The following is a 15,014-nucleotide window of genomic DNA, read 5'->3' as shown; positions in this document are numbered from 1 at the left end:
GTTTATGCTTGGTAACAAAATGTACTTTCGAGGATTCCTACAAAATATAATATGTTTATGTACTATTATTTTTGAGAGCTTTGCTTAATTTTGCTGACAAGGTGATGGGGGGGGGGGGATAAATTGCAGTAAAACTGCTTACGTAATACTTGAACGGCCCTAAAGGTTTGTCACATTGTACGTAAAACATCTATTAAACATTAATTCTAGTATCGTTACCGTAATGCGTAAGTTATATGTTACACAATGATACATAATCCATGCGTGTGTTCAGGAAATTATTTTCATGTAAATACAATACGTTAACGGAATACTTAATGCATGTTGTACCTGACCTTCAGGATGCGTTTTCTTTGATTATAGATAGGCAATTAGAATTACATGGAGTTTACGTTTAAACAAGCATTTTTATTTATTCTCTATGGTACTTTAGAAACCACAAATCGGTCGTTTTTAAATCGAGATCTTAAAAATACATACAAATCCATATAAAAACTGATTTTTGTATATTAAGTTAGCTGGAGTTCCCCAATCAATAAAGGGTCATACATAGCTGTATCATTAGTTTCTTTATAGGAAAGTGGATAATAACTACTTTCCTTCAGGCCAAATAATTATTATTTTGCCGGGAAACGAACGCAGGACTGTCGTTGTGCGAGCACTCCGAATTAACAATGGACCTACCAGTCTAGACTTTAATAAATCGGAAAGAGATTGCGATTTTAGTTAATTTAAGCGATTATTACCCTATTCATTGTTAATTGTTACTACACTTTCTTTTTAAAACCTTCAATTGGAAAATTTAAACAAAAATTAAATAATGAAAAAAATGCCATTACACAGCCATGATCTAGTTACATAGTAAAACATCTTATCTATGCTAGAACAGGTGACATAGGAAACAAACCATTACGTTTTTATCAGGCCATTGTCTTCGTTCGCTAATCGCTGTCAATTGGCACGTTTTGCATCGAGTTGTTGAGCTAACAAGTATATAATGAGGTAATTTTAATCTTAATATTAATTTTCTTTATCAATTTAGTTGTTCATAATTTAGTTGAGTTTAATTTAATATTTACAAAACAAAACTATGCCATATTAGAAAGATTTCTTCTATTTTATTTTAAATCATAAAAGTATTAATATATTATTACTGCACTACAGGGGATTTTTTTTGCGGTAGTCAAAAGTGTCGACATTTCGCTATCACAAAAACGTCATTTTTGTGTACACCAATATAAAAAAAAACAGTGGCCAGGCCTCAGATTCCTGTATCTGTTTCGTGATCACTATATATTTCTACTAGGCATGTAGAAGATCAGACATCTGTGCCTGACTCACGCCAATTACTGTTTTTGGGTCTAAGCCCTAAGGCACGTTTCCTTGCTATGTTTCCTTCACCGTATAAGCGGAAAATACAGATAGTCCATTAGAGCATAGCCAGAGATCGAACCTACGACCTTGGGATGAGAATCCCACGCTAAAGGCATTAGGCCAATATTGCCCGACTACACCGATTTTATAAACAGGAAAATTTAGATTTGTTGTATTTACACATTTAAAACTACTGAAAGTCCTACACTATCAGTAAGATATAAAGTGACACTTTAAGGTTGTAAACCAATTATTATTCCATGTTTGAATTTTTAGTAATTAATACTAGTAGTTAATTTTGTTTTTAAGTATTATTATATTATTGTAATAAATGTCGACGCTCCCGCGTACGAAGTTGTGGCCAATGGGTAGAAATTGTGTTTGTTGGTCACATACATTTATGTATTTTTTGTTTAAATAAATAAATCAAATAATGTAACATTATGATTAACATTGGAGTAACAAAAAAACTGTCGTTAATGGGTAAAATTACTTCTGGGCATAGCTGTAAAATAAATATATTTTTATGTTCATATGTGACGCATACTATTTTGCATACTATGCGAGAGGGAAACACGCATATCTTGATCATGCAATTTGCATATATATTTGCCATTATTATTTATCGCTGTACCAAAAGTACTTCACTATTGTATAAATTATTGAAGAGAAGATATTAAAAATTTCGTAATTTGGATAGTATTTTTAATCTTAATTTTTATATGTCAAGTCTACGTAGCGATAGACCAATTTTATTAATGGGCCGTGAAAATTGGTAAAACGAAAGTTTTAAGTTTAGTGATTTAGAAAATAAATTTGGTATTAAGTCATCAGAGTAATTTAAATCATTTTATCTCGAACCTACATATCACGACTCGCGTGCGTGCATTTTCCGTTACCATTTTAAATTGTGCAATTAGTCACAGCGTCGATTTTATATAAATCACGTAATTATGCAATCAATGGGTTTGATAATACGCATCCTATTAACTTATTTAGTGTTTAATTAGCGTAAAACACCACCCAATAAGCAAAATAAAACTATGGAAGTTATCTTGAACTTAATAAAAAATTAATAATAGTTTAAAAAAACTAAGAAACTCGCTTTTAACGCACATCAAACTAAAAAGTGAAAAATAATTCCTAATTTAGGCTGAAAATGGTAATGAACAAAAAATACTGGTATTATTGTGAAAAAGCGTGGGTTGCTCTATAGACGAAAAATATGGCACAGAGATCTCAGATCTTTCGGATTATTGCATTGTCATCGATCTTTGACAGGTGCGCAAAATTTGAATAAAATCTGTCCATTTAAAGTGGGTCAAAATCGAGTCCGAAGGCGTCGGTTACATACATATATACAGGTGAAGCTAATATAAAGCGTGTAAAAAGTATAAACGCTTTATAATAATCCAGTGGCGCTACACTATTTCGGTCTGGCCTCAGATTGCATCCGTTTCTTTGATCATTTTTTATTTCAAAGACAAGTAGATGGTCAGCCTTATGTCTGACACATGTGGTTGATTTTGGATTTGAAACATTTGCGAGCGAGTGTTATATGCGCATATAGACAGAAAGTCTATTGGTGCACAGCCGGGATCGAACCTACGACCTCATAATAAGAGTCGCTAAAGCCACTCGGCCAACACTGCTCACAAACACTTAATTAATAACATTAGGATTTACAACAATAATATCTTCCTTCTTCATGACAGCGTAAAAATTGAGGAATGGTTTAAGTAAAAACAATGAAATAAGTCTAATTATAGTTTTAATATACAAAAACAATGAAAATAAAGTAAACCGGTATTAACAAATTTTGACAATATTTTCTATAAAAAATTAGACAATAATTTTAAGGAATTTTATTAGTTTTATGTACTATATAATCATAATTTATACCATTTGAGGCTTGAAATTTAACACAATTCTCAGAACTAGAAAAATACTGAATACGGATCTAAGAAAATAAATAAAAGATAAAACTTAATGTCGGAGGGTAACGACGAGTTTAATTTTACTATTAAGCTTGCGGATACAAAAAAGGGCCTTTTTGAATAATATTACGATTATATTGTTTGCATGCATTCACAAGTCTTTTATCACCTTAGTTTAACGATCATAAAAGCAATGAGTATATACATTTAAGAATATATTATTTTGAGTAAATCGTTAAGACATCGTGACTGCGATACGTTCGTGACATCAGAGACCATACCGTCAAGATATTGATTAAAGTTGTGGTTAACTCATTTTATTGAGGATATTAAATGTCAACATCTAGATAACAGTTAAACTTTATTTTTTAATCAGTAATTAAAGTGCAACTGAGATTTTAGTCGCTAAATATTCAAGGAGGAAAGTCGAAAATATTTTACTTTAATCCCGTTTAAACCGTTATGCTTTTAACTGATGATAACTGACAGTGTTCAAAACTTGATAAGAAAACAGGTTAAAGTTATTTAACGTTATTATTTCTCCTTTGTCTTCGTTGAGCGTTGCATATTTGCGGTCTGAGAAATAAATAATAATATTATTTATATTTACTAGTAATGTACGTTACTCAATACCTGACATAATGCCCGGATAAAATATATGAACAATCGTGAATAAGCTTGGCATACATTTTTATTTAGTAATGATTAAGTTTTAATCAAAACACGGCATTTATGAAGTGTAGCTGATCTTGCGACTGGAAAGTACGGAACTTAATACAAATTCTTGATATTCACAAAAACAACTATGGGTGCGATCGTTGATGTCTTTTCTATGGGCGAAACGGTCGCATACTTTATTTGCGTTAACAAATAATTATTATAAATGAATAGTAATAGATTTATTATTTCGTAAACACACTTTCATATTTTGTATCGCAGTCAGCGGAGTGAGTATAATTTACACTTAAGTTATATAATTATACAATAACTAGAATATTTTAATAAAGATCAAATTTGTTTACATTTTGACATAAACTTAAGATAGGCCATCGAAATTACAAAGTCATTGATATTAGGTTGATATCAAATTAAACGTTTTTACTAAGAAAATGTAATGAGCAAGTATTCAAACTATGATAGATTTTAATTAAACACAAACGAAATATTAGTACTTGCCGTACGAATCTGACGGTCAAAAGTACCTATAACCGACGAAAATTTATGGTGAATGTTATGAAATTCGATGAAGTGAAGATCCGTAGTCAACCTATCCCTTCAAGAAAAAGGCGTGATAGATGAGATATATACTAGTGTTGCTATTTAACATATATAGTTTAAAACTGTCATTTTAAGATTGTGCTTTAACGTAATTAAAAAACACTTAGCAATAGTTCTAGGAAATAATTTTACTAAAAAGGTTTTTGTCCATATAGTACAGACACTAAAAAAGATAATTTAATATTTACATCCGGAAGTGGCAGGAAACGACAAAGACGAGGTCATGCGAGGACAATACGATAAGTAATGGATGCATAAAAGATGCTGTTTATAAATTCATTGTGAATAATTTGCGGCTTTCTTTATACAAGAGTCTTTGTTTGCCTGTATAAATTTATAATCAATTAATAATCAAAAGCCAGATGTGATACGAGGTATTACTATTTTTCGAAATATTACAGAAACTGGACTTATTATTAAGGAATCGGGTTTTTATTTCGTATTAAGTAGGTATAATTATTATATAGTTTACAAAATATTGTAAAACCTATTTTAAAAGAGTAAGTGTGGAGTTACTTGCCCATTGTTCTCCACACGAAACTACCTTTAGGAAGGGGCAACTAGAATCATCTTTGTATTTTATTTGACGTTTAAAAGTGCCATTTTAGGTGGTCTAGAATAAATGATTTGACTTTGACTTTATTTATATAATACATTTTTTTTATTATTTTTATTATTATTTTATTTTACTTTTCGTATTTTTTTATATATAACGAGGCAAACGTGCAGGAGGCTTACCTGATGTTAAGTGGCTGAATAGTGCCCATAGACAAGTGTCCATCTGCTAGAAGGCTCGCAAATAGGTTGCCCGCCTTAGGAATTGGAACGCTCTTTTTTTTGAAGTCTTATTGGTTCGTTAATTACCTTAATAGGTAGCTGGTTCCACATAGTAGTGGTGCGCGGTAAAAAGTGCCTTAAAAAACGCTTAGGTGTGGAATGACGGATGTCGATGTGATACGGGTAGAATGTTGTATTCTGCCTGGACGTCCAATTATAAACCTCAGCTGCAGGTATTAAGTGAGCGCCTGTAGTTAGATTATATGAACATATTTGAGTAGAAGGTAATTACTTTACTAGTTGCACACTGGCTGAATTCACAAGAATTTCATTATTTTTAATTAGTTATAAAATGGTTTAGGTTTTTAAGTTTTTACTTGTTATGGTTATATTATGTTTTACGTTAGTTTTCTATTGTATTAGTATTAAGTTACTGTAAAAATAGGAAATAAGGAATAAATAAATAAAAATAAATACTTACTTGAATACGTCTTTTTTTAGTGACCGAGCATTAAGGAACACATTGCCCGAACTTATCATGACATAGAAACCAAATTCGGCGTCTTTAAAAATCAATATTACCGGATAAGTAGGTGACCTACGCTGTCCATACAAATATAACAAGTGCTTTTGTTTTTAAATAATGTTTCGCGGAACTTTCACCGTTGGTTTTTGATTCCAAGTTCTTTATATACGACTGATATAAGCAAGCATAGGGTAGTAAAACACCTCTTTTTCGTTAGATAATTGGTGTATTTCTTGAACTCCTGAAGTAACTAAGAGGAAATGGAACAGGCTTCCGGAAAGTGTAATCAGTGCACCATCTCTGAACTCCTTTAAAAATAGATTGGATAGTTTCTCCAAATCTCAAAATACACGCGCATCAGCTTATTAAGCTGCTAGTGTGTTTATATATACATATTAATATTAATAAAAATAATGGCTTAAGTGGCCTATGTTATTGATTTTTATTTGATTCTGAAATTAGATTTATGTGAATTATTCTCACGCCAAATTGTCTATAGCAACATATAACTACGTCAAACTCTTGTTTTGTACTCCTATTGAATTCTTAATAAATTTTATTTATGATTACGATGTAGGTTAAGAATTTTGTTAATACGCTATATTTGTGTGCTATCATTTTTAGGTAATACATAATAAAGTCAAATTATCCAACATAGATTAGTCATTTAAAAAATGCATGATTAAAAAAATCAATGACATATTGACTAAAGTACTTATAACTTAAAGTATAACACTGTGTGCTATGAAATCAGATTCAGTGGAGAGAAAGTGAGATCCTTATTGGGGGGTGTTGGCAGTAATGATTACTGTTATATCATGATCCCATAAACTTAATAGCTAAAGCAAATGATATAATGAAGCATTAAGGGTAAAGCGGATGTATCTTTAGTCTTATTAAATCAATGCATCTTATCAAATAATGTCTGTATTCAACGCTTGTAATATAAAGTTCAAGGCACTGAAACAGACTTTAAAATGAATATAATCGTATTTATAAACCTAATAAGGTTATGTATATATTGTGATGATAGGCATGCAAACGATTCTAAGTATATTATCTTATTTCTTTAATAATGAATTTTTAAGACTTTAAAACATTGTTTGAGTAAGAATAGTATTCATTAGATTATTAACATTTAATAGAATAGGATAAATGTTACGGCACATTTTGCACACAGTTAAGTAATAATATTAACACAAAACTGGCACATGGTGCAAATAGCGGCCTTATCGCTATTAAGGGATCCAGGCAACCTTAATTAAATTTGGCTTTGTGTTGTAAAAAAATAGTATTAAAATCTAAATTTTACGCTACCGCTTGTGACTGAAATCGCACTCAAAGGCTAGAAAGTAGCGAACGTGCACGGATTTAATTAAATACAACCGCTGACCGACCGATTTCCGCCGTGGCAATGAACCTGACGTTGAATCACTTGAACAATGATCCTTCATCATTTATTAATATCGTGTGGGTGGAATTGAACACATATCGTTGTCATCTGCAATTGTATAAAACGATTTAAAAGTTTGCAACATGAGAAGGACATATTAAAGCATGACGCCGCGCTAGCAGTACAAAACAATAATTGTTTTTTCAGGTATTAAAGTCAGCAGTATCTCGATGGGCACTCATTTACCTTTAATGTGTTTTAGAGCAAGAGAAGTAGACACCAATCTATATATATAAAAATGAAACCCGTTTTCCGTTGTCACGACATAACATGAAAACGGCTTGACCGATTTGTCTGATTCTTTTTTTATAATATTCCTTGAAGTACGAGGATGGTTCTTACCGAGAGAAAAATTAAAAAAAAAAAGAGTTCACTCTCAGTCTAAAAACAACACTTGTCTATCTTCCCATACAAAATATTCGTAATAATACTTAAAAGTCAATTTGAACTTTAATACCATATCATAAAGTTCAAGTGTTAGTGGAGGTGTTCCGTGAAGGTAAATTTTTATTTTTTGACATAATGTATTTGTTGTCTTATCAACTTTCTTTTTTTTTTCTTACTAGCTAGACCGGTGTCCCGAATAGCAGAATAAGTATTTAAAAAAAAATAAAGAATCGACTGTTAGGCGGTACAATGTTCGCCAGGCCAGCTAGTACTTAATAAAAGCAGTTAGTTTATCTACGTAAAAACCGGGGACGGTAAACATCCATTTATTACGGAAAGCCATCTATGGCTACGGTCATTTACATATTAGTAAGTGTGTATATTACAGGAAAATTTTAATAAAAGGGCAATACACTTTAAACTCGTTGGCAATACCACATTACCACGAAACAACTTGTCATACAGACCTTTGCAGTGTTCTTCATAGAACATGTTTTGCAGTATCATTGTTATTAGAAGCCTTTATGTCATACTAGATGTTACCCTCGCTTCTGAGTAGACCGTCCTTATTAATTGTAAACAAATTTAGCGTTGTATTTATTTTATTTATTCAACCGCTGTCACTATTAGTAATAGTATTGCGCTCGAATTACTTGGCTAATACTATAAATTAGTTTAATAGACAAACGTTGAATACCATTAAATTTATACTACCTACTTTTTATATTTTATGTAGTACCCTCATATTTTTAATTGAATGTTTCTATGTTGTATCTATATGTAGAAAGAGTTTTTGGCATCTTTAGTGTTTTGGTGGTCTCTATTGGTACATTATTTGCACAACATGTTTCTATAGGGTAAATATTTAATTGGTTTCGAGATACTCAAATGCAAATGTTTTTGCTGTATAATATAATTTTGTTCTTTGTACTAAGGTTAGTTGAGTTCTCCCTACAGGCCTTCGTACCGTAATACAGGTTTTTTTAAATCGACTGAAGAGCGGACTGTCACTGTAAACTTACTTGTCGTATTATATTGTACGGTATTGTATTATCATAACAATAAAAAAATATCTATTCCGTAAGTATAGATTAAATTAATACTATTAGGTATTAAAACCGCAATAGTTGTTTACCTAATATTTAACTGGTAACAGTACTTTGACATCAAAATTTAATGAGTGTTTAACTACACATATTATCTTGATCTCAATAGAAAGTGTAACAATACAGTACTTACGCCTACATGGGGTACAGTTACGTGATCGCATATGTTATAATATTAATCAATACGCCTGTCTGAATACAATTCATTGAATACAGTATCATAAACTGTTATGAGAGTTTGCAAAAACTATTATAATAATACTGCTGACCCGGCAAACGTTGTTTTGCCATGTATATTATTTCTAGGAAACATTTTTATAGTTCAATAAAAATAACTATCTTCTATAATAAACAATAGAGGTTAATCGTAGAGAGGTGAAAATTAGGGGCTGTATGTATTTTGTATGCTGTATCATAAAAAAATATAAAAAAGTTTTTGGGGTGGACCACCCTCAATATTTAGGGGTTTGAATCATAGATAGTAGCTCAGTCTAGTAAGATTCTCAGACTTACTGAATATGCATAAATATTTTCATAAGAATCGGTCGAGCCATTTCGGAGGAGTATGGGAACGAACCTTGAGACACGAGAATTTTATATATTAAATTTTGGAAGTACTTATTCTGTGAACATTTCATTGATATTTTAGGCATATATATGTGAGCGTTATATCAATCAAAACATATACTCATTCGATTAGTTTACAGCTTTAAATGAATATAGGAATGGACAAAAACCTCCTAGCCTCCTATATTGTTATATGTTTTGTGAATGTTTTTTTCTAATAGGCAAGTGGATCAGCCTTCTGTGTCTGACACACGCCGTCGACACTTTCAGTCTAAGACATGTTTCCTCACGATGTTTTCCTTCCCCGTAAGAGCGAATGATGATTACGCTATATAGAAAGTACAGGCTATTTGTGCACATCTGTGATTTAAACCTCAGGGATGACAGTCCCAATATTGCTATAATTAGACTATAGATTTTTTCAGTGTTTCAGTCTTATAACTACTGACGAAATTTTTATTGCTAAAAAAAAAAGCATTTATGTTATTTTCACTGTACAAAAATAAAATATAGCTGGAACGTGCTTAGAGTCTCGATTACAGAAGTGCTCAGATGCATACAAATATTTACTACGGCTTGCAAATGATAGTGTAGGTCAATGAAATTTAAAGCGAAGTACAAAGTACCCATGTACTTTATACTTTCCTGTCCTTTATATTCTGACGACTAAAGCTTAAAATGTAAGTAATTATTTCCTTTATATATGAAATAATTACTTACTTTGTGTGTGTACTATGTGCCCCTAATGCAAACAATTAATAGAGAGAAAAAGGATGAAGATAGCATTCAATTCATGGAAATTATTAATTATGCATTTACAATTTATACCTGTCATCATTTAATGATAAAATTATAATTAAATATGACCTAAACCTGTACATAATTTTAAAAAAATACATTTAAATAAATTTAAAACCCTGCGAAATTGTATCTTTAATGCTGGCAGCATTTCCTCGCTGTATTGCGATACTTCCTTCAGCAAGGAAAGCACCGGGCTTGGGGCCACCGGTCTATTTTAATTAAGATTCCATAATTTAAAATGTTGAAATATTTTCACCTTCATGTAAAAAGAATATTTTATCTCAATAAATCAAGCTGGCACATGTGCAAGGAAGGCGTGCGTCAGTGTCGTACGTTGAATACTAAACACGGAACAGTCACCGTTAGAACAAAGTGATTATTATCATTATCAAGAAATGCGTAATTTTCCTTTAAAACATGTCTACTTTTAAAGAAAAACGCTTTTTACCGGATTAAAGTTATGTATTATTATAAATTTACAACTATTTGACATAATTTTAAATTTATCCGACGTTTCGCGTGCTTTACAGCGTGCGTGGTCACGGTGACTGAAGACAAAAGATGTTGAATGTCAAAAAGTATCACAGCTGCAGAGAAAGTTGCATTATCTGTATTTATTTCCCCGGAGTTGGTATCGACTAAAAGATGGAGGGTTTTGCCAAAGATACGTAAAGCACGCGAAACGTCGGATAAATTTAAAATTATGTCAAATAGTTGTAAATTTATAATAATACATAACTTTAATCCGGTAAAAAGCGTTTTTCTTTAAAATGTGTAATAAGAGTTATGTTAATCAAAGACAATACTATGTCTACTTTGAAAAACCAGTACATACATTTTTTAGCAAGCGTTCGCAAGAACTTGTTTTCATACTTGTTATTAGTTACTCATTACTATTGAACCCCAAAACTACGATTTTATGAGTGTCATCGCGTTAAATGAATGAGTTATATATATATATTTGCGTTTCTCTATTAATCTTTCACTTTACTTTCTCCTAAGATAATTCACAATGATTACAAACATAAGTTTTACAAACGATTTCCCGACTTCCTTCTTGAGTTATACTGTCATGTAATTGATATAACACATAATACTACTACTCGACTACTACGTGACTTATCTAATCACTTAACCTCCACCTTAACACAGCTCCAAATTAATATAATCAGTTATTTTTAATTTTTTTAAGGGGTGCAAAGCTATGCGTCTCCTTAATATTACTTGAGGAACATACAAGTCGTAAAGAACGATAGAGAAAGGGTTAGGTTAGGTTAAAGCCAAAATCTTGTACCATCTTTCATTAACATCACAAAGCATGATGATTGAATTAATTTCTATGGGGTTAAATCTTGCCACCACATTATTGCATGGTACACCATTGCTGAGTAATGAAAATATGTAGAAAACAATTTGGAACTGTTTTAACAATAATTGTTGAATCACGGCTCCACGTTGTAAAAATATGTAAAAGGTTTTTTGGTAAAATAATTTTACCAAAAAACCTTTTACATTTTACGTAACAAATAAAAAATATTTTGATGCTATATCTTCTTTCAACATACTGTGTTATCTGTGTCTAATTTACTCCAGATTTCTTTGGATTTAGTCGGTTCTATGGCATTCTTCTTCTATTTTAATCTTATTAGTTTCTGTCTGTATTACTATTTGTGCAAAACTTAATAATGTTTCACAATCAAAAATATTGATTAAACCTGGATTAAAACGCGTCTTTATTCCCCTTTTATTTTTCTCAAATTTTCACGGTTTGGTTAGATGTGCAAATAAAGCACGCAAAATATCGGGACAGCATCATAATTTAAACAAAAACAACATAAATACCAATTAATAAGCAATACCAATTAAAATATTTCATGCCTATAAATTTTCAACGCGCGATTAAAAAATTCTCGTCGAGCATCGTTCATACAAGACAAGCCAATTTGTACAATGACTTCCGGTATCTTCAATCCTTCTTAGGGGTTAAATCTTAGCCGTTTTAACTGGTTATAAACTGTAATTGAAGCCAATTTACATTTTACGCGTTATTTTTAACTTTAAATTAACGTCTAGGACAAATATTTACGGAAAAAACTCTATAACAGTGTCTTTTAATCAACACAATTTTACTTTGTTTTTAATACTACTAGAAATCATCACTGAAACCATCTAAAGTACAATACATTTTACATATACAGTGTAAACTCTTTATAACGAATGTCAAGGGACCGAGCATTTTCTTTAAGGGAGTGAATAGCAAAAGAACCAAATTTAACCAATTACAATATTCTTATTTTATTACTATCAATAGGTAAATTATTCTAAACATATAACGATTTTCTTTTACTGGACATCTTGACAGTTTCAAAGTTTGTTTACGACTGATAATACGCGATAGGTGACGGTGGTGCGTTTAGTTACTGAGACCAAAATGTCCTACAGTATACATATATACAATACGAGTAACAAAGCGGAGACGGCTGTTTATGACCACAGGTGTCTTTCTTAGAAATTTTGGCACCTCAAAACTTTAGTTATGTAAGCCGATTATAAAAATAATTACACTTTCTTACTTCAATATTTCTTGGTTATAGACAATGGGTGTTAAGAGTTTTTCGTTATAACGACTGACATTATAAAGAGTTTATAGTAGACGTTATAAAGAGTGACACTGTATATAAAAGTGGCTTTTTATCTATGCAGATATTAAATCTAGTTTAAACTTGTAAACTTTTTTTAAAAATAATAAATATAATAAGCAATTACGTTTTATTAATTGAAATATTTAACAATAATTCCGATAAAGGCTGATCAAACAAAATTCAATCCCATTTTATAGCTTACTTTGAAGTAGGTGTTTTTTTATTTTTAAGATTTTTTATATTATCCTTTAAATCCCATCACATCCCACTAAATAAAATAAAGTCAGGTCATAAGCGTACGTAAAGAATTGAATATCTTAAATTAATAAGCAATTTGCAAGAGCTCTTCCGTACCGTCACTTTGTCGACTGACACAAATATTGTAATTGGTTATTACTAAAACGGCGCTTGGTGAAATTAAATTATATAATATTACAATTATTTTCATTGAGAAACTTAAACTAAAACAGTATATTAAAATACATAATATTAATACGTATTAAAAGGGGGTTTGTTTAAAAAAAGTAATCTTTTTATCAACTAGTTTATAAAATTTGTACTGTGGTGTAGCCTTTTCTTTTATGTATATATAATATATTAAACTTACAACACAAGAACGGCTGGACCGATTTTCATGGTTTTTGATTTATTGTATTTGTCTCCCACCCAAATAGCATTAGAACAAAGGATAATTACGAAAAAAATATAAATGACAAGATATATACCTTCAATATTCAGATATTTTAGATTTTAAAAATGTTAATGAATATCAGTAACAAAAAAAGGATTAACATACATATTTGTAAAATTATGCACGCATTCAGAAATTTATTTTGTGTAAACTAGAAAAATATACAAAGCAGCAAGCAAAATCAAAGTACATTGTAGTGGATTTAATATGTTTTTGGTATTAATTTTATTACTTTCATAAAACCATAAATTAAGTTCAGCCGAACTGTAACACGACATTTATTGACTGGTAGACGGTACGAAGTTCACCAACATAGCTAGTAAATAATAAAAGAAGGAATTGTAGAACCGAAGATTTAGAAAGAAAATAAAAACAATTTTAGAATTTTGAATTTCTGTATAAGATAATAATAAAAATATATTTTTTTTAAATTTTTAATAGTTATTAAAAATAAAAACACATGTCCAAAAATCTGTTAACGTTTATTTATATAATTACACCTTCTTCTTCTTCTTCTGGTGCCTCTCCATAATTGGAGGTTGAAGTGAAGCGTGGCTTGTCTTGATCCAGCAACTATTCCATAGTCGCAATACCGAATACAGTTAATTTAGAAGAAACTGATTATCCAAAAATATAGAAGCTTATATTTGTTCCTTTATTTTCAGAGAAAGAACAGTTCGCTGCTCATCGGTGCTGATCATAGCTTTAGGGCTGTGCCTTATCGCATTAGGCTTGTATACTACAGTGTTGGTTATCACCGAGTATACAAGCCCGAAACCCTGTCTTAGCGAAGTCTGTGTTGGTACTGGTAAGTACTTTTTTTTTTTAAAGACAATTGACATAAATTGACCTAGTCCCATGCTAAGCTGGTGAAGCTTGTGTTATGGGTACTAGGTAACGAATTTACATACATATTAAAGATAGATAGACATATAAATACATATTTAAACACCCAAGACCTAAGCACAACACAAAATGCTCATCACATCGATGTTCGTCTCAGCCGGGGATCGAACCCGGGACCCGTGGATTCGCAGTCAGGGGTACTAACCACTAGACCAATGAGTCGTCATCGTCATACTTGAGTTACTATTTACTGATATTTGATGTTAGCAACGAAATATCAATCACGAGCTAACTTATAGCGCAGAAGATGGTACACAAAAAATATAACGCAAAAGGAAAATATACTCCAATACAGTTGCCAAAAGATGGCCTTGCGAATTTTAGAAAAAGCACCGTAACAATGTCTAATGGAGCATGGCGCAACGTTTTTATTGCTAATGATATTTTTATGACTAAATCTGTTTACTGAGCCCTACGTTTTGGGTAATCGCATTAGGTTTAATAAATTAACTGCATAAATCAGAGCACTATCTACGGGGGACGGTCTTAAAAACTCATTGCTTTCATAGAAATTCTACTACAGTAACTGTACAGTATTTTTTCCACAAAAAAACCGATACAAAAGTATT

General features: G+C 31.1%; 1 protein-coding gene across 1 annotated transcript in view; it reads left to right on the top strand.

Annotated features, from left to right (window-relative positions):
- LOC125059398 (neprilysin-4-like) overlaps positions 1–15,014 on the top strand; it is a 45,697-nt gene that overhangs the window by 12,249 nt on the left and 18,434 nt on the right. The window contains exon 3 of the mRNA XM_047663803.1: positions 14,205–14,347. Coding sequence (XP_047519759.1) covers positions 14,205–14,347 — 143 coding nt within the window. The remainder of the gene's footprint in view (positions 1–14,204; positions 14,348–15,014) is intronic.

The sequence above is a fragment of the Pieris napi genome, chromosome 19, assembly GCF_905475465.1.
Source record: "Pieris napi chromosome 19, ilPieNapi1.2, whole genome shotgun sequence".
Classification (NCBI taxonomy): Eukaryota; Metazoa; Arthropoda; class Insecta; order Lepidoptera; family Pieridae; genus Pieris; species Pieris napi.
This window is presented reverse-complemented; position numbering and strand designations above follow the sequence as displayed.